The sequence below is a fragment of the Elgaria multicarinata genome, chromosome 6, assembly GCF_023053635.1.
Source record: "Elgaria multicarinata webbii isolate HBS135686 ecotype San Diego chromosome 6, rElgMul1.1.pri, whole genome shotgun sequence".
NCBI lineage: Eukaryota > Metazoa > Chordata > Lepidosauria > Squamata > Anguidae > Elgaria > Elgaria multicarinata.
The window spans coordinates 12,075,408-12,102,523 of NC_086176.1; the positions used below are offsets into that span (position 1 = coordinate 12,075,408).

General features: G+C 43.3%; 1 protein-coding gene across 3 annotated transcripts in view; it reads left to right on the forward strand.

Moving 5' to 3' along the window:
* RBPMS (RNA binding protein, mRNA processing factor) overlaps positions 1-27,116 on the forward strand; it is a 105,369-nt gene that overhangs the window by 57,107 nt on the left and 21,146 nt on the right. For all 3 annotated transcript variants that reach the window (XM_063129046.1, XM_063129045.1, XM_063129047.1), the window contains exons 5-6: positions 13,660-13,813; positions 24,253-24,383. In XM_063129046.1, coding sequence (XP_062985116.1) covers positions 13,660-13,813; positions 24,253-24,383 — 285 coding nt within the window. The remainder of the gene's footprint in view (positions 1-13,659; positions 13,814-24,252; positions 24,384-27,116) is intronic.

Genomic DNA, 27,116 nt, shown 5'->3' on the forward strand with positions numbered 1-27,116 from the left:
CAGTTACTTCCTCATTTCAAAAGAGGAAGTACAGAATGAGCCCGAGGCCCATTGAGTCCACTGTTCTAATGGCGCTGCTTCTCCTGCACACAGCAGGAGAGAGCAGCGATTCTGAGTTTAAAAAAACATTGGACTTAATGAGAGGTTTTTTGGTCGCGCAAGGAAGGCCGGAAGGGGCGCGGGAGGCAGACGCCGTCACGTGAGAGACCTGAGCAAACTCCATGAGTGCCAAGTAACGAGCATTTAATAAAATGCTTGTCGGATGGAGCTTTAAGTCACTCAGCTGGTCCACTGAATCCAAATTTCCCTAATAGCCTCCAAAACTAACCGCTGCTGTCACCAGCTCATGGACAGACAGCAGTAAGACTCTCCTTTTTATATCTTTGATGGTGTGATGTGGGGTGGGATATGCGACCATTAGAATCCGCCCAGACCAGAACACAAGTAATTAAAACTTATTCATGGACCGTAACATTCAGACCAAGTAGTCATATGATAAATAATAAAATAATGGTTCTTATAACACCAGCTCAACCCATCGTTACTAGCCCCTGCTGTCAATCAGTCCTTCACTCTATCTTTTGGCACACCTGCCTTTTGCCTCTTTCACTTCATAGCTTGGTCCCTGTGAGTGGAATCTTCCAAGAAAGCACAATGTTTCCTGCAACACATAGGGCTCATCTCCACCAAGCAGGATATTCCACTACGAAAGTGGTATATAAAAGGCAGTACCACACATAGCGGTACTGAAGAGTACTGACAAGTCTTGGGGCCCATTGACACATATACTGCTTTCATACCACTTTCATAGTGTAATATCCTGCTTCATGTAGGTGAGCCCATAGACTCTCCTTCTACCACCTTTTTTCCTATTCCTAGTAATGACTAAATGATGCAGGAAATCGCATTTCCTTCCATTCCAGGACTGGGGAGCAGGAATATCCCCCCCCGACACCCCCCTGCACTACTTTCAATGCAAGCTATTGCCTGCATTGTCTTTGTCTCGCTTCAGGTGGCATTAGCGGAGCAGATGTTGTCTTTTCCATTCTGCCAGTAAGATTGTTCAGATATTGTTGGGTGCATGCAAAGTTCAGCCAACTTTCGTGTACATTTTTTTTAAAAAAAATGTGTTGGGAGAACAGGTTTTTAAGGCTGTCAATGCAAGAAGATGGGTGTTAGTTCAGAAGTTGGCTAATCTAGAGCTCCATCACACCAGAATTTTATTGCACTATTGTCCTGCCTCGTTTACGTTTTTGCCCCGCGACACTCATATGACATCATCCCTGTCCTGCAGTCATCTCTCCTCTTCCTCTCCATTTTCTGTCTTTTCCTAGGACAGGGAAAGTGTGATATTATTTTCTCCTCGCAGGATAAAACCGCACTTCCATCCACGTGTATTGCCATACTTGTGCTATGTTGCAGAAGCTCTCTTCTTGGGGGTGCCTGCGTTGAAGGCTGGTCTCGCTGATGAAAGAGGAGGGCATGCCTGAGCAGTGCGATGTATGGTCCGGGGGTTGGGGAGAGAAAGGATTTGGGAAATAAAAGATTCCCTGGGATTGGCTGCCTGCTGCGGGATTTGGCGAGTGAGGAAAGGACCTCAGGAAACCAGGTACCACAAGGTCTTTTCCTTCCACCCCTCTCAGTGCTGCCCCCCTCCCGCCGATCAGTGGGATCTGTGAGCTGGAATGAGAAGTCTCGAATCAATTAGATCCCCTTTGACCACCATGTGACGCCTCTGGTGGTCAATCTCAAGTTTAGCCACACACACTCTGTAGGACAACACTGCAAGCAACAAGAAGGACAATCGGAAGATCGTCCCTGTTCCTTTTCATCTCAGCAGATCCTGGCGCGGGGTCTCCCACAGAGTCCCATGGAAGGAGCTGCCAGCCCCACTATTCCTTCCAGCCCTCTAACGGCCGCTGCCTCTTGGGATCATTTTCCCGGAAAGGCTTGGCTGGTGTCTCAGGCTGCCTGATTCTGTCATTGTGCAAGATTAGCATGATCTACTCTTTGTCCGGGAAAATGTGTTGGCATGTGTGTGTGTGAGAGAGAGAGAGAGAGAGGTTCTCCTGTCGGCTCCCAGTTTCACAAGGCTGATCCCTCGGCTTCCCAACTCTGGATCATCTTCCTAAACAGAATAAACAACCACACTCTCTTTCCCTCTTTCTCTTTGCAAAACAGTAAACTTCTCCAGTTCTCTCTTTCCTGCAACCTCCCCCTTTCCCCCCATAAATTGTACTGAAAAACTGGGAGATATATTTTTTTTATTGTGCTAACTTCTCTGGTTGTTTGGCGTAAGGGCACCTAATCGATCAAACGCTAAATCCTTAAAACAGTAAAGAACAAAACCAGAGGGGAGGGGAAGGCGCCCACGTCCATTACAGTGTCCATCAACCACAAGAACCAATGAACTAGAGGGGCAAGGAAAAGGGGTGGGTGGGCAAGTGAAGTGGCAATACCAGGAAGCACGAGCGGGTGCAGGTGAAAAGGTAAACAAGGCGAAATAGCGCAACTCATGTGAAAGTGACCAGCACTTAACACACTAATGAAATGGAGGTGAAAATTGCGGATGCAAACCAGGGGAAAAAAGTAAGCGTGATGGAGCTCCTAGTTTAAGAAAATGGAATTGTTCCATCTATAGGGCTGAATCATCATCTCTCGCTTTTGTAGGGGTAACTGAATATTCTGCTCCCCAACCTTAACTATAGAAACCTAGTGAATTGTCTCAAGGTTTTGTTTGCCTCTCCCTGTACAAAATGCCAAGTCTAATTACCCATATTTATTAGTGAAGAGATAACTTAAGCACAGGAAAGAAAAATAAGTTACTGAGCTTGACTAAAAAGATGTACCAACTGTGCATCCACAGAAAATCCTAAATGATTTCAGCTCTTTTACTACAGAAAAGCCAAACATACGAGCTGTGGGGAGCATCACAATTTTGCTTTGAATTCGTTTAGTATTTTAGCCAGTTCAGATTGAGAATCACTTGGATGCACATGCCTGTCTGCATAACTCTCCCTGTCTTCAGTTTCCTTGCCACAGGAACATAAGGCTGAACAGGCCAAAGGTCCCCTTGTTTCCAATAGCAGCAAGAAAGATGCCTAGAAAGGCATTGAAAATAAAACTGCCAGTATCCTAATGCCATTATACAAATTTGTGGTGTAGCCACACATGGAATACTGTGTACAGTTCTCGTCACTTGACATATATATGGATAGGTGTCCCAAAAGGCAACCAAAGTGGTCAGGTAGCTGAAGTGCCTTCCCTATGAGGAAAGATTATGATTAGTACTGCTTGGTTGAGAAAAAAAGGTAGCGAAAGAGGGATGGGGGGCAGTCATGATAGAAGCGTATACAATTATACATGGTGTGGAGAAAGAGAATCCAGGGTTTTTTCCCTTATAATGCCAGATTTCAGGGTCATCTGGCAGGAAATTCAGAGCAGGTGAAAAGAAGTAGTTCTACACACAGCATGTGATTAATTTATGTCATTTCTGCCTCAGGGGATGGTAACGGCCACTAGCTTAGATGACTTTAGAGTGCGATTAAACCTAGTCATGAAGGTTTAATCGCACTCAGTGGCTATTTACCGGAATGGCTAAAATGCAACCTCCAGATATCAGAGGCAGGATTGCCTCTCATGACCAGTAGCCTAGGAGCCACGATCGGAAAGGGCCTCTTCCCTTTCTGAACCTGCTTGTGGGCTTCCCAAAGGCAGATGGGTAGTTACTGAGGTAAGCAGAATATTGGACTAGTCACTAGATGGTGTGATCCAGCAGGGTTGCTCTTAAGTTGTTAGACCAGGCCCCCATCTATACAACAACAGGATTGCTCCTCATTGAATATAAACCCGAATTTCCGTAGGTTCGAATCTACACAAAAACGTCACACTTGTATCAGCAACAGCGATTTATCTCCTGGTTTTCTTTTGTAGTGTAGTTATTAATGTGCACATACGATGCTATGGAGTAAAGATGAGCGAAGCTATAAATTTTATATGCAGAGCTCTGCAGATTCATAGAAGAGGAAAACTGAGGGCGGAAAGGAATGAGGCAGCAGAGGGATGCTAGAGGGGGACTGAACACATCTCCTCCCTCTCGCTGCCCATTCCCCCCTCTTTGTTTTAATTTTAAAGCTCCATCAACATGAAAACAGCGGGAAGGAACGAGGCAGCCAGAGGAGGGAGGGAAATTGGCCAATCACTTTCTCCTGTCCATAAAGTTACGCCCACATGTCAAAATGCGATTTAACTCCCCCAAGGACATATAACTAATGCGGTGCAAGCTCGGACGTTGTCCAAAAGTTGCGGTAAATCACAACTATGGATATGACCATTATCACATTAAAAACCCGGCGCTGCAGCAAATGGGTGGCTGCGTCATGTGTCCTGAAATGTGAATCTGCGCATTCACGTCAGGGTAAAGAAGCCGTATAGACAAGCCCCAGGGGTTTTCAAGCTGCATTCCAAGGAACCCTGGGCTCGTCAATGAGAATATAATGGAGACACTTCACCCGTGCCCACCATTATGAATCTTCCTCTTCAGTTACAGGAGAGTATTGGATTCATTCTGGATTGCACTTGCAGTTTATGTGGGCCTGTTGCAAAGCCTGACATAACTGGCTAGTTGACTCGGTGCAAACTCTAGAACAGCCTTCCCCAATCTGGTGCCTTTTGGCATTGTTGGATGACAACCCCCATCCAGACATGCTGGCTGGAACTTGTATTCCAACCCATCTGGAAGGGACAAGGATGGGAAAGACTGGCCTAAATTGTGCCCTCCAAATCTTCTGCAATGCACAGAAGTATCTCAGCTGTATCTAAGCACAGCTGTCCTTAGCAGGCAAAGGAATATAGAAAGGGTTCCCTAAGAAAAGTCTTGCATTTGTGCGTGACCAAGAAACTGTAATTCCATACATGTCCCAATCTTGGCTTGGGAAATATAAGTCTTGATATATTGAACTAGACTCGTATTGCAGAAAATAATGGAACAATTCCAACATGATTAATGCAATCACCTTAATTTCCTTCATATTCTGTGCCTTTCTTGAGAGGAATGGTTTACAGTCCAGATTCAGCCCTGATTAATCGTGACTTTTTACTTAAGTCTGTGCTGTCCCGTAGATCATTTCCATTGAACATGTTGTGCACAAAATAGTTAGAATGGAGTGCACTGCTGGAGCATACTTCAGAAGTTTTTAAAGCTACCAGGAATGCAAAGCATCACGGGCGTACCAGAACAGGGGATCTTTCCATCACTGAAAGGTTCTTGTACTTTGACAGAGAATCTCTCAAGAAGTTGGTTCAAAATCTAAACTGCATATTAGCATTCACAGTGAGCATTTTCAGGAAGGACAAGAACTGGTAGAAACGAAGCAGCAATACCTGGAGGTATTTTGCCTGAAACTCCTTGTCTTTCGACTAAATATGCAGCCCTGGGCTGTTGCAGCACATTTTTCTGGAATGAATTCCCCACCTGCACAAGCAGGCATGGATAAAGGTGATCTTACTTTCAGGATTTGTCTGTTTTAAGATTTGCGTAACCAAACATAACCCGTGTACTGAAGGAAAGAAATGCTGTGCAAAAGTAATCTGAATTTTGAAACCTATCTACATCTTGCAAATTAAGTAAACCTGTGTATATTTCCTGGTATTTTGCATAGTTCTGCTTCTGATAGTCTTGGAATAGGGGCAAAGAATACCGCAAGATAGAGGAATCCCAAAACCACATTGAAAATGCTGCTCAGCACTGTATCCATATACACACCCCAAAGGGAAGGTTGAGAGAGTCACATAATGCTAAATTCTGTGTATATATAGTATGTTTGGAATACACACAGCCTGGCACATATTTTGATCTGTTTATGTACTGTCTGAAATCTTTCATTTATTTCAGTCTAGTAGTCCTTTGATATTCACACATGCATGCTAACTAATGAATATAGTGCTTTATATAGCACTTTATAGAGTAACCTCTATCATAATAAAAGTTGATATCTGCCACATAGTACAAAAACTGTGAAGTCTAGACACTGAAGCTTGGCATACATGTTAAAGGGGACCTTAAGGCTGTGCAACTCTGGGCCTATTTTGTTTATCAAACAGATTAATTAGTTTTAATTAATTTTAATGTATCCCTGTTTGAAGTCTGCAGTACTAATTTTAATTTAAATGTTTCCCTGTATTTGAGCCAGTCACCAGGTTGGTGGACTTCCTTAACCAGTGCATATTTGCAGTCAACACTAGAGATGTCAGAGAAATCTTTTTGAGGGGTCGAGTTCAACGAGGTTTCCTTTGATCGTCCCCCTGGTCTTCATTTCAGTTCCTGCTGTGTGGCCTGACTTAATCTGCACCAAATTGGGCCAGTTTGTTGTTTTTCTGGGAATTTTGTGCATTTTTAGAAGGTTCTGCAAATTTGAGCAAATTTCTGAGCAATTTGAGCAAATTACGGCTTAATTTGCACAAATTGTGGCCAAATTTGCATGCGGAAACCCCCTTCTGGGGAATGAAATGGACAAATCCCTCTCTCAGGGCACTATAGGGGTGCACCAAGACAGGGGACTTGCCTAGGAGGTGCCAGTGGCCATGGCTTCACTCAGATTGTGCTGGTATGATGTGTCCCACTCTGACAGCTGCACAAGTTTGCTGCAGGTCTTTGCTGTAGTAAATTAAGGGCTATTCCAACCTGTGCAAAGCTCGGTATAATGAGCAACAAGCAAAAAGGACAGGTCCCTGCCCCACAGACATTACAGACTAAATCTTGACAGATGACAACAAAGTAAGGGAAAGTAAAAGGGGGGTGGCATGTGGATTGGGGGAAAGGAGTGGGATTGGTCCATCTAACTAGGGAAGAATTTGAGCAAATGCAGTTACCTCATAGATCATTCTGATCCCCAATTGACATAAAACCTAAGTGGTTAAGCCGAAAGCTCCGTGATACTCAAAACAGGATTTTCTAGACAGTCCTTTTATGCTTTGGTTCATGTGAGTGGGGTGGGGAGGTTTGCCTTCTCCTCCAGAATGTGGCTTGCTGGCTTGCTTGAGTAAGCTGGAATACCTCCTGTACTGTGTCAAATTCAGTATGCAATGATTTGGAATTCGTAGGTTGCTCTGTAGGGCTGAGTAGCTATGCTCTTTGGTAGTCTGGGTTTGTCTAGATGGTCTTTTTGGTTCTTTTCAGCATTGATCCTGCTATGATAAACATTGTTGTTATGACCTGGGTATCTGGCACTAATTCCTAACTAGGCAGCAAAGGGCAGTGGTCAGTTGTCCTTCACAGGGGTTTCCTCGCAAATTAGAGAGGGCATTTCGTATTCCAAAACCAATTACTCTAAAAACATACTTGTAAATAAGCCACTTGCCTACAGCCAGTAAAACAGTCCTATCAGGATGGGGAAACATTATAAGAATGTATTTTTCTTCTTATGTTACAAATGACTGATAGAGGGCAACCAGTGTAAATATGGTGACAGACTTGATCTTGGGGGAGCTAGGGGTGGCGACAGCCGACAGAAAGCTCTGGCATGGGCTGGTCCATGAAGTCACGAAGAGTCGGAAGCGACTGAACGAATAAACAACAACAACATTCACAAACTTATTTGCTTATTTTGTAGAGTTTAATTACAACAGTGTGGGATGGCGGGGTGGAGAAACAGTTGCCCTCATTTAGAAAGAGTTATCACAGGGGCATGTCTATACGCTTGTTTTTCATCACCATAAATGCGCAGTTTTAGGACACATAATGTAGTTGCAAATGCGAAGCCATCCAGGGGCAAACCCTAGAAACTACGCTCCAAAACAGCTAGGCACTTACCCTGACTTTTTCGGCAGCAGAGGCGGCTCTGCGGCTCTAAAAAACTAAAAAAACATAAAAGGGGGGGAGAGCAGAGGGACAGTGCTGTTCTCCCCCTTTATTTTTAATGTTATGTTCTGTATCTGCGGAGCTCCGCAGAAACAAATAATAAATATAAATGCGGGTGGGTGGAGAGGACCGGGCAACTTCCAATGCTGCTCGGTCTGCACTCCCTCTTGCGTCCTCCCTTAGCTGCCTCATTCCTCCCGCTGTTTTTATTTTTAATTATATGAATCTGCAGAGCTCCACATATATAGCTTATTGAATTTAAACAAATGCGGAGGAACAGGCAGCCAGATGGGGGAGACATTTCCCCTCTATGTTAATCTGCGGAGCTCAGCAGATAGGGCTCAATAAATTTTAAAAAGGGGGGGAAGAAAGGCCCCGTTCCGTACCCCTCCCCCAAGGAGGAACAGCCCCGTTCCTTTCCTCCCCCCACCTGGTTCTTTTTTTTTTTAATGTTTCAAGAGGTGCTGGGCAGGAAAAATAACACTTGCCCTCCTTCCCGTGCACGTGCCGTGATGGATGGCAAGCGCCTCCGTAAAGATGGGGGCTAGTTGTCTACAGTCAAAGTTTAGGCAAGTAAATTTCAATGCGTATAGCCCCTTCACCTAACTAACCAGCAAACTGAAGGAGAATATCGTTTCCTCTCCATTCTCTGATGGTTGCTCTCAATGTTGCTGTCCTTCCGTCGTCAGAGTGTCTGTCTGTCCATCTCTCTCGCTCCATCATACTTGCATTGCCTGTCTGTCTCCTCCCAGACATGCTGTTTTGTGGCTTGGATTCACTACCAAAATTGCAATGCAATACAAGATGAGGCATGGTGCTATATAAATAAATAAATAAATAAATAAATAAATAAATAATAATAATAATAATGTTCGTTATGTGACAAATTAAAGACCCGTTGATTTCAATCGCTCTTATGCATGACTAACGTTTTCTGGATCAGGGCTGCCGAATTTCACATGAAAAGCACAAATAGGGCTTTAGGATGGTGCACTTACAAACTATTCTTCAAATGTCTTTTAATGTCACCCATGTAGAAATTCCCACCCATGGGAATTTTGTCTTATATGGGTCTGATCTCATTGATAATTTGTCTGACCTCTCATTGATCTTGTCACCATCAGATTATTCGTGAATGCAGAAACTATCTAAGATGTAGCTGCCTTTCATTGAGGAAAAAAATCGACTGAGTTAACCAAATATGCGCCATTGCACACATAGGAACCTCATTATTTCATCACTTATTCAGTTAGTGTGTAAAATTCCTCTCTTAAAAAGAAAATGTGTGGTTTGAGGTGATGTAAGGGTACATTCATGAAAGCTCTGTACTTGATACGTCAGTTATAAAAAACTTCGCTTGACAATCAAGTGATGATAGCGTGAGCTTTCCTCATGATGGGAATATATATAGATATTGCCCTTTAAATTGTACCAGGCTTGCCTGAATAAGGAAGCGTGCCTCTAAGCACATGAAGAATACATTTCCCTCCAAATGCATTAGCTCAACCCTCCTGCACATGGAATTAGGCAGAGGCATTTCCATTGGGGAGAGTGCAACCCTGACACCTTAAAATGTTCTATTAATTTGTCTAGGAGTGGGGGGAGTTAGCCTTTAGAAAATATAGACTTTTGAATGTACAGAGTTAACCTTATTCTTGATGACTCAAGAGTAAAAATCTCTTGTGTTCAGAGAGTAATCTTTTCAGTCTAGGATAAAAGCATGCAGTTAAGTATTCTGGTTTCTCACTTTGTTTTTCTGCCTTCGGTTTTTGTTTTTTTTTTTTTATGTACCATGTCTTTTTGGCTGTGCTAATCTCCAGGGATAAGAATGGAGCAGAGCAGGATACAGACTACCTTATATGGTGTTGATGCTAAAGATGTTTTAGGAATGTGACTTGCTCCAAAGCCTATGGCCCCAGATTCTGCTGCCAAACGAATTAGGTCATTTAAACTTCTGAGGTTTTAAAGGGATGTTGGAACTTTAATTTGGAACAAAAAAACAACAACAGTGACTTTTTTTTGGTGTGTGTGTGTGTGTGGAATGGATCAGACTCCCAGGGAGTTTAGGTTTGTGATTTTTCAGGCTGATGACTATACTTACTGGTTCCTGAGTGCAATCTTTTTTTCTGATTTGAAGTTAACAAGGAAACTTAAAGGGCCACTATAGGTCACATCTGTAGTTCAGTTTGGGATTTGCTTAAAAATAATATTGGTGCCAGGATACAGTGCGTGACACACAATTTACAGGACTCTACTGTGTGCACACAATACAGCTTGGGGAAGGGTGAAGTTATGCCATGAGAGGTTTGCCCTCCATTACAATTGCACCAAGGATCTTTTCCCAGGTCTGAAAGCCAAGTCACATTCAGCATCATGGAGTGGTAAAGCTTTTTCCTGGGCTGCACCATTTCATGTTGTACGTTTGAATGCTTCTCTGTGGTGGTGGACTCCTTGTACCTAGAAAATTAGTATCTCAGGGAGGAGGCTAGGAAGGAAAAGCAAGATGTCAGCCTGTCTGCAATTCAATTTCACTGCTAGATTTTGTCTCACGGTAGCGTGTTAAAGGGCTTAAGCATTACTGTGTGTGCCTCTGTAGGCATGCTTAGGTTTCAGATGCAACAAGAAAACCTGCCCTGAACATATACAAAAGTGAAATCTGTCCTCAGCTTTACATATCCCCTGAGCCTGTCTTTGTACATATTGTTTGCTTATTCTATAGGGAACTGTGATGCCAGATCTTTCATAGGAACATCGGAAGCTTCCTTATATTAGGTCAAACGATTGATCCACCAAGCCCAATATTAACTACTCTTGATTGACAATGGCTCACCAGGTTTCGAGACAGGAGACTGTCCCATCACATGCTACCTCATGCGCTTTTAAATGGGAGATACCAGGGATCAAAACCAGGATCTTCTGCACGCAAAGCATGTGTTCTTCCGCTAAGCTCTGACCTTTCCTCATGCAGCCATCCCTTGGTCTACTTTGGAAACATCCCTTGCCAGGATGGAGAACTAACTTGCAAATCTATTTATTGCAGGTTTAGTTGTGACTCAGGTGGATAAACCTCTATTTGGCCTGCCCTGCTTCAGACTGCGGATGGAGGCTCACATGACTGAATGCAAAATCATACAAAACATTACTTTGGTGGGGTTGGGGTTGTTTTGCTTAGATTGTTCTACATTTTTGAATAATGTTAAAGGTGCCTCTCGCTAGTATAGCTATTACTTTTCTAGCTAGGGGTCACTTCACCACCTTTTATGGCAATGTACAGATTGGATCCAGAGTTCTACAGAATCTGGGGCACACATAATGTGACTTTACAGACTAAGGTTTGGTGGCTAAAGCTTTAACTCCAGCACCATTCTTTCTCTGTCGTAACATATATAATTGCCATTTCTTCCACAACCTTAATGGACTCTTTTCTCTAGCTTATTTCAGGAATTTGAAAGCCTGGCTGACATAACTGTGTGCTTTTAATTAAAAATGAGAGGGAAGAATTCAAGTTTAATTTATTGCCTCACACCACTCTCCGCCCTCCCGCAAGCTTTCTCTAAATATTTAATTTCTAAGACTCTCTCCCCCTAAAGATACACATTTCCTAGCCCTTGTTTATCTTCCTCCCCTGTCCTGTTAATTGAATTCATGGCATCAAGTCTGTGCCGCTATCTTTAACCACTCACATCAGATTCCAGTGTCCCATTGGTAATACTGTAAAGTGACACATGGAAACAGTAGATCACTATCTCTGTCATTAGTAGTGCCTTGTTTTTAGGCTGAACATAAATACATTTGTTGAAAGCATGTGTGTTCATCATTTCCTTTTGAAATTATATTTGGGAAACCATATAGACAACAGCTGACAATTCTTGATTCCATCCCAGTCTGCACATCAGATGGAGGTGTAATTGTATTGTCAACAAAGTATTGGTTGTTCATCTCCAGTTTTAATTAAGCATTTCAAAATATAAGGTTTTTACTTTTTAAGGGACAAATTGGACTCGACTTTCAAACTTGTGGTATTAGGATGTTTCTTCTGCATGATCAAGTCCTTGCTAGGAGTCATGAAGTGTTCACTGGTGCACACGCACTAATATTTTCCATATGGGGAATCATTACTGAAATGCAGGAATAGCCAAGAGTGGTCTTAGAATTGGAAAGAGCACCATGGCCCATCTTACTGGTATATAGGGGAGAAAGGGAGGTGTAGAGCAGTGTCTCTAGGGATATCCACACCACAGGCCTAAACTGGTTCATCTCAGGAAATTCTAGTTCTCTGAGGTTGTGTTAGAGATCTCTAGTCGAGTTCCCAGTGCCTTGGACTACAATTCCCAGAATACCCAAGATGGTGGGGGTTGGGGGAGGGAAAGACCCATGATAGTTAAAGTCATGATATAGGTTTATAGTGTAGGTTGCGGTATAAGAATCTGAGTTGTCAGCAAGGATCTCCCTGGTCATATCCTACTTTGGCCATGAACTCAATAGGGTGCTTTAGGCAAGCTGCTATTCTTATTCCTGCCATCTGCAATACTTGGAATAATAATACTGGCCTACCTTATAGAAAGGTTGGAAGGATGCCCGAAATAATGTATATGAGGCACTTGAGCTATGCTAATGCTGCTATTTCATAGACGATAATGAGGAAGTTCTCATCAAGTTCACATCCCCTTCCCTAACAGGCTTTTGGCTCCAGGGTAAGGGTCTATCCCCTGCATTTTCTTGAAAGACTTCATTCTGGAGCTTTATAGATTTCTCTAATATTTCATATAAATAGTCTTCATTTGTAAACCCGTTAGACTAAGAGAACAGCTGGCCTAGGTCTTCTGTAGGCTGGCATGCTTAATTTCTTCAGCTAGTTCTTTTTGGGATTTGCTTGGTAGGCCATCCGTACCTGTAAAACTCTTTTGAATCCCATTTTTGTTTAATCAGAATTCTCTTTGAGCTGTGGTGACTTGGTGTTGCTACCTCGAGTGTTGCAAATACTGCTCCTGTTAATAGAATCTAAAATGACACTGTCCTTTTGTGCTACACTGTGCAGCCTTTCTCAACCTGGGGCGCTCCAGATGTGTTGGACTACAACTCCCAGAATGCCCCAGCCAGCTCGGCTGGCTGGGGCATTCTGGGAGGTGCAGTCCAACACATCTGGAGCACCCCAGGTTGAGGAAGGCTGTGCTACAGTGTCATATTTTAGACTTGTATGCTCAATATCTCTTCAGGTGCTCCTGTCTAGCCAGTGCCAGCTTATCTTGCACATGCATATATGTGGTCATCTCACTTGTTTCTTACTTTGCATTGTTTTTTTCAAAGTTCTGTTTTGTTGTTTTCTAACCCAGGTTTTCTGGTTTCGTTGATCATTCCGTTCTGAACTTCTTGCATGCCATCTTGTGAGGACTTGAAAGGCGGTGTAGAAATCATTGAATAAATAAAAAGTAAACAAAATAAGCCCTCAATGATTGCAATCATCCTTAGTTTGCGTCTTTTAAAATAATAAATCATCCTCATCAATAATCATAATGTGTATTATCTATTGAGTTATCTTCATTGAAGAAGATTACCTTAAGGAGCTTTGGAATGCATTATTTTTTCATCCAATTGTACGTCTATTTATGGCAGTTCCCAGTGGTTTGTATTTCTCGGGAAGATGCCATTTCTCTCTTTTTGGATTGCTTTGCTTTATATGCTGCTGTGTTGTGATGCTATCTGCAGTCTTGTCAATAACATTTAATGCAACTTGCCTACTGTCTAACTGCTGCACGAAGAACTGACGCTTGTTCTTTTATCCCCCCTTCTCTCTGCTAAAGGGAATTCGCTTTGACCCAGAAATCCCTCAGACGCTCCGACTAGAGTTCGCTAAGGCAAATACGAAGATGGCTAAGAGCAAATTAGTGGGAACGCCAAATCCAAGCACTCCTGCCACCCCTAACACTGTACCTCAGTTCATTACCAGGGAGCCATGTAAGTGAGTGTGTATGTGTGTGTTATTATAAACTAGCAAGCAAACTATGTACATTCAAGACCTGAGTCTTTCGTAAAGAACAGCTTATCTTTTCAAACAGTAGTAGTTTACGTCAGCAGTAAAGCATTTCACTTTTTGTTGCCCTCAGAAGGATGGGTATATGGATCTTGGCCTCAAAGATTGTTCTCAGTAAATGGATGGCTTGAATACTTTTTGCTTGGGCCAAAGACAGCTGCAAAATCGAGGTCTTGGCCCCCTATCTGTTGGCATGTCTGTTATTAGGATGGCTAGCAATATTTGTTCTGTCTCCATGCATGCTTGTAGGGAGCCAACCAGCTGTCATCAAGTGATATATTTGATAGGTCCAGAGTAGGGTTTACTATATCCCTAGAGGTTGGAAACACCCTAGCATTCAGGTGTCTCTAGCACCTTGAGAAAGATGCCCCAGAGGTTCACAATGTAGCAAATTTCAATTTGTACTTGCTGGATCTCTTCAATATATTAAGTTGGTAGGATGAGGCGTTCTGGAGCAGAGACTGCAATACTACTTACAGACATCAACTTACAAGTTTTTCCAGATAATTTCTGTAGCTCTCCTTCACAGCCCATCTCACCGCTGCCTCCCTCAACTTCAGAATCTGGTCTTGCTTCCCTGTGAAATCTTGTCGCTTAAACTAGCCAGTCAAGGAAATGTTCTAAGGTTGGGAACCAGATTCATTGCAATATTTAGGGAGTGTTTCAAAGGGACTGAACTGCGTGTTACAGTAGCAATCTGTATCGTAGAAAGTGGGTTGTGCTGAATAGCTATGAAGTGGAGATGGAATAAGAAAGCAGTGGAGTGGATGTGTGTGATCAACCCTTTCTCCTGCATCCGCCGCCACCCCCACTCCCCAACTGCTTTTCTCCTAGAATTTCTGGATTATCTGGAATAAGTCATGGAATAAGAGGACAGATCCTCTTATGGATAAGTAACTTAAAAAACAGGAAGCAGCAGGCGGGAGTTAATGGGAAGTTCCTGCAGTGGAAACCTCCAAGCATTTGTACTTTGATTGGGGCTTGTCCATAAATTATCTGGAGTCAGGTGAGCAGTGAAGTGGCCAGGTTTGCAGATGACATGAAATTATTAGTTACTAGATTAGTTTTGTCACAGCTTAATTGGTAATAAATCCAGCAAACGAGAGCCAGAGTTACAAGTGCCTGCCCTTGGAATGAATTGGTCCACATTTGTAAACAGCCCAGAGAGCTTCGGCTACGGGGCGGTATATAAATGTAATAAATAAATAAATAATTCAAGATAGTGAAAACCCAAGTGCATTTTGCAAAGCTCCAAAGGATTGTGCAAGAGTGGGTATTGAAATGGACAACAAAATTGCAAAGGACGTTTAGGGTAAGCATAAAATGATGTACACTGTGGCAAAAAGAAAGATCTTAACTAGTGTGAGGCCGAATATCATAGAATAATAGAATAGTAGAGTTGGGAGGGGCCTATAAGGCCATTGAGTCCAACCCCCTGCTCAGTGCAGGAATACGCCTTAAAACATACCTCACTCCCATTTGGGGGGGGGGCATTTGTTCCAAGTGAAAATGGAGGTGATTTTCATGGATTTTCAGAGGAGGTGGTCTGAAATGTATTAATTTTTGTTCAGTGGTGTGGGGGGAGCTGACCATTATTTAGGATGAGGCACCAGAGAACACTTTGGTACTTCTTCACGCACTGGCACATCTGCATTCAGACCAGACCAGCGGCCTTCCCATTTGCTGCAAAATGTATTTTTATTGTTCACCACTCTAAAATCTGTTTAGATGTGGAACAGAATGTATAGTAAATAATAGATGGATGGATGGATGGATAGAAATAGCCTAATGGTAATGATGCTAAGTCCTGACATATAGCATCATTCCCATTGGGCCATTTTGCAGCAAAAAGGTCAGGCCATTTTTCTTTTTCTCATTATCTAGAAACTAATATTTTTCTGCATGTGTGGAGAGTCCTTCTAGTATTCGGCAACGCCCACCTTGTCTGTGGGTGGCCCTGTTTCACTGCCTTGTGGATAGGCAAGGACCACGAGGTTTGCTCTCAGATCTAGCAGTGTCATCCCATATGTGCCCTGGCTTGATCTTTGCTGGAATACTGGCCTGTATTATATGTGAAATTTGATGCCCTAAGTTTTCACGGTGAAAACTTTGTAAACCGCCCAGAGAGCTTTGGCTATGGGGCGGTATATAAATGCAATAAATAAAATAAACAAAGGTAAAACTGTCAGAGGGAAAGAAGTTACATTTATTTATACCAAATAATTTTAGGGATTTCCCCCTGCCCAAGTTTATATATTCTTTATTACAATCACGAACAAAGTAGCTTAAATGGTTGTCACACAATAGTAGTTTTTGCTTCTGGTGTATACGCTTGTTGCTATTGTGCCAGTATTTTCCCTGGTTGAACAGGGTTTTGCATGGGGGGTTGGTAATTAAAAAACACAGCAGGACAAAAAGAAAGAAGTGAAAGCATTACAGGCAATGATAGTTTAAACATACTGTCTTCAACTTCCTTAGAAAATATTGTCTGTCTCCAGTGTATTCATGCTGTGTGAAATCATAATTTGGAGTGTGCATATTGATCTCGAATTGGTGACTTCGTTGCTGAACCAATGCAACTTTTCTAGAGCAAGCCTGCTCATTTGCCAACACCTGACCCTCATGTCCCTTTTGCTTTGGGAAACTGCTCTTTGGATGTTCAGGGACAGTGGTGGAGCCTGAGAGCCCCTCCATGGATACTTGGAGAGTGGCAGATGATGGGGCCAGTGGCAAAGAAACCTGGCATCAGTACCTGGGCTGGCACAGGCGTGCCAGAGCCCACCACGGCCATGCAGATCACCGCAGCAGCATTCCTGTTTTCAAAAAACTTTTATAATCGGGGTCATCCAGATGGGCATGGTTTCAGGTGCTCATTTTAAACTATGATTCTTTTCTACAGCAAAATTGTGCTTATTCCAAAGCAAATGTATTTAGTATCAGGGCAGCAGGAATTTATTTCGTTTTATTTCTATAGGTATGATAGTGATACAATTTGCGTGAGTTTAAAATGTAAAACAGCACTTGCTCAGAGTATTTATTTTTAAAGGCAAAATTTTGGTTTTTTGATCTAATGTTTCAGGAGTGTAGAAGCAGATACAAAGCATGGGAGGGGGTGATGATGGTGGGGAGAAGAGAAATGTTATTTATGTACTTCACAACTGAAGTGATACACAGATGACTGTCTCAGTCTGGGGGGATCGGGGAAGAATATAAACCCATTAAGTCCAGGATCTAAAATTACCTAGCTGCACCACTGTCCAAGGCTAATATTTGGAGGAGGAGGAGGAGGCTCCATCCTTGTACATGGCATGTTATAGTCCCTGCCCCCCCCCCCAACTCGGAGCTTATGCCTAAATGTCAACAGAGGAGAGATAACACCAAGGGGATGAAATGCCAGAGGCAAAGGTAGCAGAAGAATATGTGTGATTCTGCAATTGCGTTGTTTGAAAGTACTGGCAGAGCAGTTATTCGGGTAGATGAGGAGGAGAAGGGAATCCCAGATGCATGAAAATGCTGCTTGGCATTGCATCCTTACTAAACTCCTCCCAGGTGACAGGTTGCAGGCAAGGCTAGGCGCTCTGTGTGTATTTATAGGCTTGTTTTTCTTCCCCCAAGAATGACCACAAACCTTAGGAATGAATGGCAGAAGGGAAGGTTGTTTGCATTAGCTCTTGCCAAGTTTTTACTGTTTATCTTCCTTTAAAATCAGCGACATAAACACTTAATCTCGAGTGTAATTAAAATGCATCCCCTGTCAGCTCCGCTGAGATGGAACTCTTGAGGCTGTTGCTCTTGAGTGTTTTCTGCTCTTGTGCCTTGGAAATAGAGTGTGGAAAAGTGGAAGGGAGAGGATTTTGGACCACACGAAAGGGGAAAGGTGCCGTGGAACAGAGATGGCAACGGGTTTCCCTCCACCTCTCCTCATAACTGGGCCTTGTCACCGGGATGATGGGGACAGCATCACTGTGACTGTTGAGCAATGACAGCAAGGGGCAGTTGCAGTAAGCCAGTCTTGCTAGGAGCAGGGAAAGGAGCAGGAGCAGCCCAGTCCCAGAGTGATGCTTGCCTGCCCTGCTCTTGGTTGCTGCACTCAAAACAGCTAGGCGAGAGGAGCAGTCCTAGCACAGGCTCAGCTCTTCTTCCTGCGTCCTCCCCTGCTTTCCCCTCCTCTTAATTCACCTTGCCCCTGTCTGTTGGAGTAACTTCCTGACTGTTAGAGCAGTACGACAATGGAACCAGTTACCTAGGGAGGTGGTGGGCTCTCCCACACTAGAGGCCTTCAAGAGGCAGCTGGACAGCCATCGGTCAGGGATGCTTTAGGGTGGATTCCTGCATTGAGCAGGGGGTTGGACTCGATGGCCTTGTAGGCCCCTTCTAACTCTTCTATTCTATGATTCCCCGTGTGTGAGTGGGAGAGCAAGAAGCCAGCCACTTTTGCCTGTCAAACGTGGCACCAGTAGTCAGTTTAAGGAACTCCATGTGGCAGTGGGCCCCTGCAGATGCTCAGCTGTACAGACTGTTCATGTTAGGCTAGTAATGAAAGCCAGTTCAAATGCATTGAAAAGATGTGCACTAAACTGCTGCCAGCTCAGAAACCTGAATAGATGCAGCAAAATACAGACTAGGCACTACATTAAATGCATAGCGTGACGGTGATCATAACCCTTAGTTTTACTTTCGTGTAAGCGTGGAGGCCCCGGATCTGGCCCGATTGGGTGGGCGCCATTGGAGCTTTTCTTCTTCTTTTCATCTCATGCTAATTTGGGGGAGGTTGTTTTTGTTTTGTTTTTAAAGCGGCTGCGTGGAAAGTTTTATCCCCCCTGGCTGTGCATGGCGGCCCCTACCTGCACAAAAGCAAAATAAAAAGTGTTTGTTTATTTATTTATTGCATTTTTATACCGCCCAATAGCCGAAGCTTCCTGGGCGGTCAACAAAAAAGCATTGATCACCTACATGCTACACATTGAACATAGTGTGTACTTAACCCCTTTCACTGCCCACTTTGGAAGACTGCTTCTTGAAAGGCAACTAAGAAACGCAAACATCGTCGTCGTCATCATCTTCATAGATCAAGAAAAGCTGCCATCTGTTTACCAGCCTTCAGAGAAGACGGCGAGCTTAACGGTTCTGCTGCTTGTCGTAGGAATAACGAACTGGTTCTTCTTACATGCTTCACGCACAAACTTCACGTATACAGTGGTGGAGTTTGAACTGGCAACAGTTAATTGTGAAACAGATCTTGGGGGCATAGTGGACTTTGTCAATGAAAATGTCAACTCCATTGTACCATAGTGGTGAAAAAGGCAAATTCCATTATTAGGGAAGAAGTTCGAAATAAACATATTACTGTCCTACTTGCATTGATAATGAAGCTGCAATTGAAATAATGGGTACAGTTTAGATGGTCCATCAAGAAAAGGGTATTATAGAGCTGGAAAAGGGCAACAAAAAATGACCAACAGGTTATTGTACCTTTCTTACAAGACAAGGGTAATGCTGATATTATGAGTCACTATTTATTCTGCCTGGCTTGAATTCATCCCCAGTCATCAGGGACAGATGAGTGCTGGAGGTGCAAAGAAGCACTGGATGGTGTCAGGCCTAGGAAGGAGGAGGAAGATGTCAGCACTTTAACCTTCATAAGATGCTTGATCCCCTGATATAGTAGTGTTCATGGATCTTAGGAACTGCTGCAGAAGCAGAGGAGTAGAAGCTGTCTTCTCCTTAAATGTCTCCCTATACACTCTTTATTTTGAAAGTCTGCTCAGAGTGACCTTTTGGGTGCCTCCCTCTAATAGGAGTATCCTCTCCTCCCACCCACAACCCGGCAAGCTTAATGGCGCTTCAATTCAAAAAAGCCTACTTCTAGAGTGTGGGAGAATCAAAACTACACACCCTCAGAGGAGCCGACTAGCTGTGTTTCTGCTGATGTTACTGTTCTGAGAATACCCCCTTTGAAGGTGGGTTATTCTGCTGCTGTTCTGCTTTTGGGGTGATTAAGACAATCCTCCAGCACCTGATGCAGCAGAATTGCCTGCCCCTGTTGAAAGCTGATTGGTCAGGGGATGGCGCTAGAGCAGTGGATCATGCAGAGATGCAGTGGGCCTCCTCCTTTGTGAGAGTGGGTTCTTTGGGTTCACAGGGCCTTTCGTTCATTTTCCATGGCACATTAACAGTTTGCTTGCAATATGTTAGGGAGTCTTTGCATGCAGTTGGGGAATTAGAGGTTTGCAGGCTGTCAGAGTGAGTAAACAACCTGATTGAGTTGCTGTCACAGAGCAGTACGTCAGAGTTAGAATGGAAGACAGATATGGCAAATTTTTACTCTGGCAAATTCAGCTAGTTCGTCAGTGATGAATGCAGGGTGGTGTGGAAATTCCTTAAGATTGTAATGTAATTTAAGTTAACTCTTACACACACATACTTGCACTTCTGTTTTAGAAAATGTATCATGTTTTACATCCCTCTTTATAGAAGCATATCTCCTATGATTTAGGCCTTCCTTAATTCCAGAGAAAATCTTCAGAATTTATTGTTTGATGCAGGTAAACTTTTATGTGCTGTCCATCAAATTTCCTGGCATGCAGGATGGGACTCATTGTATAATTATTTTTTATTGGAACTTTAGAAGTAATCAGATAAAGACTTCTTAGCTTAGACTCCTGTTTTGAGTTGTGATATGGGTGATGAATATAGACATTAACTAATGATTGTCATCTTTCGCTTTGAATTTTTTCATTCTTATATTTTGAATGATTTTTTCATTCTTATATTCTGACTGTTAGAGCAGTACGACAATGGAACCAGTTACCTAGGGAGGTGGTGGGCTCTCCCACACTAGAGGCCTTCAAGAGGCAGCTGGACAACCATCTGTCAGGGATGCTTTAAGGTGGATTCCTGCACTGAGCAGGGGGTTGGACTCGATGGCCTTGTAGGCCCCTTCCAACTCTACTGTTCTATGATTCTATGATTTCAAAGTCAGGAAGGTGAGGAGAAAAGGAAGGCAAGAGTAGTGCCTATAGTGGAGCAACATAAGAAGGGGCTGGATCAGGCCAGATTTGTATCTAGTTGAGTATTCTGTTTCTCGCAGTGGCCAACAAAATGCCAATGGGAAGCTCAGAAGCAGGGCATGAGAGCAGTAGCCCTCTCCTGCCATTCCCCAGTGACTGGTATGTACCTGAAGGTGGCATATAGCCATCATGAATAGTAGCCAGGGATAGCATCTTCCATAATAGCAAAACCTGTCTCCCCACAAAGCTCCCTGTGTGGCCTTAGTCTGAGAGAGAATCACCTGCCCCATCCTTCATAGGATTGTTAGGATAAAGTGTCCAGAACCTGGTTACACTGCCTGGAACTTGTGGAAGTAAAAGCAGGATACAAAATGTAATCGGCAGTGCAGAAGCAGAGGTTAAAACCACTTGCACACTGAAACATGAGCGAGAACAATCATAACATTATTAGCGATGTGCAAAAAATATGGTGTCAAGCATGGCACACCAGTGTCTTAAAAATAGTACCTGCCTGATGCTCCATGTAAATTGAATTGCACCCTTGAATGTGCCCCAGAATCCTCTGCAGTATGCAGTGATAACTAAAAAAAAAGTTGGAAAGCTACCATTTGGCATGCTTTGTATTCAATGATTTTTTTATGCTGCCCTGTATTAAAAATTTCCAGGACAGTTTTACACAGATTTTGTATTCCTTCATGTGAACATTTTAATGTGCTATATTAGGAGAAAAGTATTTTATTTTTTTGCATCTATATTTGTGTTCAGAAAATTTCTATTCCACATTTTGGCCTCCACAACAGCTTCCAAATTAAAACAAAGAAATATAATTAAAAAATAGTAAAAAGATAGAAATACAATGCAACAATCACATTATTCAAACAGCAGCAAAAAGGGGACATGAAACGTCATCGTTAGTTTACGTGACACTGAAGGAGGTTAAGGTCTCCAAATGAGTTAGAGGCATGGCGAAATAAGTCTTTGCTGTTCCCCCTAACACTCAAAAGGGGGTTGGGGCCAACCAAACCCAGGAGGGAGTTTCACAATCGGGATACTACTATCAACAAGGTTTGCTATCGTTCCCCCACCAGCTGCACTTCCCAAAGTGGTGGAACACTGAACAAGACATGTGCTCCCAAGTACACCCATCTAATAAATTCAGAACCTTTTTTTCACTCTAACCCTCCAGGTGTTGTTGGACTGCAGCTCCATCATTCCCTCAGCATTGACTATGCTAGCTAGGGCGGATGGGAGCTGCAGTCCAACAACACAGAATCATAGAATAGATTCATAAGAGTTGGAAGGGGTCATTTAGGCCGTCACGTCCAACTCACTGCTCAGTGCAGGAATCTAGTCTAAAGCATCCCTGAAAGATGGTTGACCAGCCTCTGGTTGAATACTCTGAAAGATGGCTGACCAGTCTCTGGTTGAATACCTCCAGTGACAGAGAGCCCACCACCTCCCTAGGCAGTTGGTTCCATTGTCTGACTACTTAGGATGTTTTTCCTGATATTTAACCAAAATCTGGCTTTCTGTATTTTATGTCCTACAGTCTTGGATGATAGAGAATAGGTTGCGGCTTTGTTCTGTGTGACAACCCTTTAGGTACTAGAAAAGTGCTATCATATCCCCACCACCACCACCGCCGCCAATCTTCTCTTCTCATGGCTAAACATACCAGTTCTTTCAATCTTTCCCAGGACTCAGTTTTACCCCCCTGATCGTCTTCATTGTCCTTCTCTGAACTGGTTCCAATTGATCTGCATCCTTCTTAAAATGTGGTGTCCAGAACTCGACACAGTAAAGGTGTGGCAGCTGCATCTGCCCCGCCCCTACTGCACGGGGCTGCTAGTTTGAACTTGAGTTGCGCGTAATGCAGTAAATCCCTGGAAAATTGAACTTATTTGATTGGAACTATACTGTCAGTCTTGGGAACATGCTGGTAGTACAAATGAATGGAAGCTGGGGTTGAAGCCTGAGGAGGCCGTTGGGCAAGTAGAGTGAGAATGGAAAGTGGAGTTGGGAAAGCCGTGGGCTTTCTGCAGTTTGCTGGCTACAAAGATGGGTTTGTTGGCAATGGTCATTAACAGGGGTTGTTTAGACTTTCCTTGGGATGCTTACTGTATTTCTTCAATTGTAAGACACCATCGATTGTAAGACGCATGCTAATTTCAGTACCACCAACAGAAAAAAAAAACCTAAGACACACCTGCGATTCTAAGATGCACCCCATTTTTAGAGATGTTTATATGGGGAAAAAAGTGTGTCTTAGAATTGAAGAAATAGGGTATGTAAGTCTCCTAGCTAATCAGCAAGCCAACCTGAGAGTAACCAGGAGAAAATGTTGAGAAAAGTTCAACACTCATTAGGTCTTCTTAAACTCTCTCTTCAGAGAACCTTTTCTAACATTGATCTGTCAGGTAATGGACCACTACATATCTGTCGGGGAACCCTTCCACACTCCAGAGCGTTCTGGGGAATGTTCTAGGTTGCACACTCAGTTCATGTGAGGTAGCATCCAGGCCTGTTGAGCTTCACAGTTGCTCAGCAGCCATCTTGTCCAGTATGAGTGGTGTTTGGCTCTTGTCGTGTTTCTCCTTCCCATTGACAGCTGAGGATACGGACTACTTGTCCAGTGGAAAAAAGATTGTGAGAATGTGGTTGCTGTGGTAGGTGATACCAGATATAGGATTGGGATGGGATCCAAATAGGAATAGGCTTCAGAACAGTATTCATCAGGACACCATTTTGGGAGGACATTTTTCTCTCCCCCTGCCCCCCAATCCCTATTTCCAAACATATGTGATTCTTCTTTGGGGGCACCACGCATATCACTGCTTATTTTGAAATAACCCCAGCAAATACTCCTAAAATTACGTTGTGGTTGCATGGGTTTCTTTTGCAATTTAACCTTTAATACAGCAAAGTGCATGCTTCTGTGCCTTCCTGTGGATCTTTTCCTTCCACCTCTCCCCCATTGAAACTTGAAATCTGTTTTGTTTTCAACTGTGTTTATTAACCCCAGGGCCTATATTCTGTCTTTTATCAGAATCTCCTCACTGGCTCACTTTTCCACTGTGAATTACTGGAATAGACAGCCTTGCATTTCATGCCCACCCTGACACCTGGTTCCTGTTGGAGAATAACCTTGTTGTAGACCTTGGCTTTCATGCCCTACTTTGGGGCAGAGTTTTGTAGCTGCTCTTCTATGGTTTTGCGTGTGGAGGAAACAGTGGAATGGATTGGAGGGGCCAGCTTAGCTTGGCCTTGTAGAAGGTCCTCTTGTGTTTTGCCATTTTGTTTTCTGCATTTGCTGTTTTTATAACCATGAACTTCTCCTTATTCTTCTCTTGCAGATGAGCTCACAGTGCCTGCACTTTACCCCAGTAGCCCTGAAGTGTGGGCGCCGTACCCTCTCTACCCAGCGGAGTTAGCACCTGCTCTACCTCCGCCTGCTTTCACCTACCCTGCTTCACTGCATGCCCAGGTAATTTATACCAATCAGTCACACCTTCACCCACGTTACCACCTGATCCTCTCCAGTGCGCACGTATGACTAACACTTGTCTGGCTAACAGGCACACCAAGAGAAATTAATGTTCACACCTCGATCAAGCTGACACATCCTCCTGGGACTACTGGGGACAAACTTAGGCAAAAGGACAGCACCCCACTGCCTGATAGAATCCTAAACACCTTTCTCTTCCTGAATAATTTCACTTCCATTCACTTGAGGCAATTAGAAATATCTTCTGGGTCTTTGTACACATATATACCCCCTTTGTATATATGGATTGTGCTTCCCAGACTTGCCTTTGCCATGTTTTTCCTTGATGTTCTGAGGCCAAGTTGGCTTGAAGTGGAGAAGGGCAAGGTGTGTGAGAGTGTGCTTGTGTACAAATATATACCTGAAGCCACTGAAGAGAGAGGTAGAGAAAACAATCTCCTATAGAAGGGCAAACGCAAAGCCTTCAGTGTTCCAGGAGGCAATTCATGGGGGGAACATGAGTGGCTATTTCACATACTTTCTAAGTCAGGGTCCCCAAACATTTTGGACCTGTGGGCACATTTAAGAGGTTGAGAAACTGCTGTGGGTGCCACTACGAAATGCGTAATCACTGACTAGCCACTTTGGCATCTACCTGTTGCATGTATGGATCTTAGGCTGCATCTTAATCAGCAAAAATTTTTGTTTCATGTCAGTTGGACACTGTGTCTCTAATTTGGCTGACTGCTGGTGGTGTGATATAGCTAATGCTACTTTTAAACATCTGTGCTGGCAGTGTCCAGTAGTTGCTTCTTTTGGGGAGGAACCGCTTACCTAGGGAGGTTGTGGGCTCTCCCACACTAGAATCCTTCAAGAGGCAGCTGGACAACTATGTGTCAGGTGTGCTTTAAGGTTGAGCAGGGGGTTGGACTTGATGGCCTTATAGGCCCCTTCCAACTCTACTATTCTATGATCCTATGAGTACTCACAGTGTCCTGTTCATGCATGACAACCCATGGTTTGTTTAAACCATGGATTTTCATTATTCAGAGTTAGAAAACTAGGAAGCATTAGGAGTGGAACCTCCTTGCCACTGAGTAAGCCAATCTATTGTAAAACCCTGCTGACATTTTGCACATGCACTTTAATAAATTCCAGCCTGATGAGTGGCTAGCTGTATCTGTCCATTGAGGAGCAGTTCATATGCTTCTGGGTTTTTTGTTTTTTCCAAATGTGGGAAGCATTTGCATAGCTTGGGAAAAAATGTAATATATGATGTTTCACCACAAGGATTAGACATCGTAGATGGGTCAGTTGAAAGTTATCTGTAAACACTATTAAGGGGATTGGGTGTTTTTTCCTGCAATCCAGTAGTTTTAAATCTAGTAGCAGGATGTTGGTCAATTTAGTGGGAACTGAGAACAGCTAAATACTGGGATAGTTTCCAGAAGAGACTGGGAATGGGGGCAGTTCTTCACTTAGAAATCAAATCCTGTTCTAAAAGAGATAACTTTTAAACTAACTAGAGTAAATATCACATCCTGTATCTCCAGATTATGTAACTGTCACGTTTTTTCTGGCTTTAAGAAATATGATCCAGTCCTAGTGTTTATAGTTTGAGAATTCTGTCTTCTGTATCAGCTGGATTCATGCACTCTTATATTTTATGACTGGGAAGGCCATGATCCAACAACTTGATTTCCTTCTGTACTGGGCAAGCATGAGAGTATCAAGTGGTTCTTCCTGTAGAGAGGAAATCAGGCTAGACTTCCTCTCTAAGGCCATCGCTAGACCTAAGGTTTATCCCTGGATCGTCCAGGGGTCAAACCTGTTCATCTAGGTGACACACAGGGGATCCAGTGCTCAGGCAGGGGTGAACCCTGGATGATCACGGGATAAACCTTCGGTCTAGCTGTGGCCTAAGATCCATCATCGGTGAACGCACTAAAAGCATCCAACATGGTTGAAGTTCAGTGGCCGGGGTGTAGGGCCCTTATAAGCTGCCCTGACCTCTCTAAAGGAAGTATGCAATAACATAAAAATCAGGAATAGAGGTTTAGATTCGTCAACTTAACAGTCTTTCGGAATTTAAGAAAGCCATAAAGACTGATCTCTTCCAGCAGGCCTACCCAGTTGAATTTAAAGATGCCTTTTTAATAATGTGCTGCTTTTAATAATGTATTAGTTTAAAATGTTTTAATTAGTCATATGTATTTTATGGTGTTTGCATTTGTGTTGTACCCTGCCTTGATCCAGAGGGAGAGGCGGTAACAAATAAATTTATTATTATTATTATTAATTATTATTATTGTTATTAGCTAAGTAAAGCTATTCCAGTGCACAACATTATCGACTGATTGCACCATCAATGTGCATAGTGCCTTAAGAGCAGAAGAGGACAGGTCCTTGCCCAGAAAGCTTACAATCAACCATCCGAGACAAGGAAACAGCAGAGGAAAGGAAAGGAAGTGGAGGCAGGGCTTAAATGGGAAGAATGTGAATCATTACACCTACTTACACTTAGTTACGGTAGCGCTTGAAGAATAGGGGGTTATGTCAAAAGCATCATAGGAAAGGTAGTTTTCAGGAGAGATTTGAGGGAGAGAACATGCAGGTGTTTTGGGACCTGGAAAAAAGGGGGTCACAGGCAGGAATCTATTGGTGAGTGGGGAAAGAGCAGAGCGATAAGTGGAGGCAGTTGGGAACAATAGATATTATATCTCCATGCCGCTA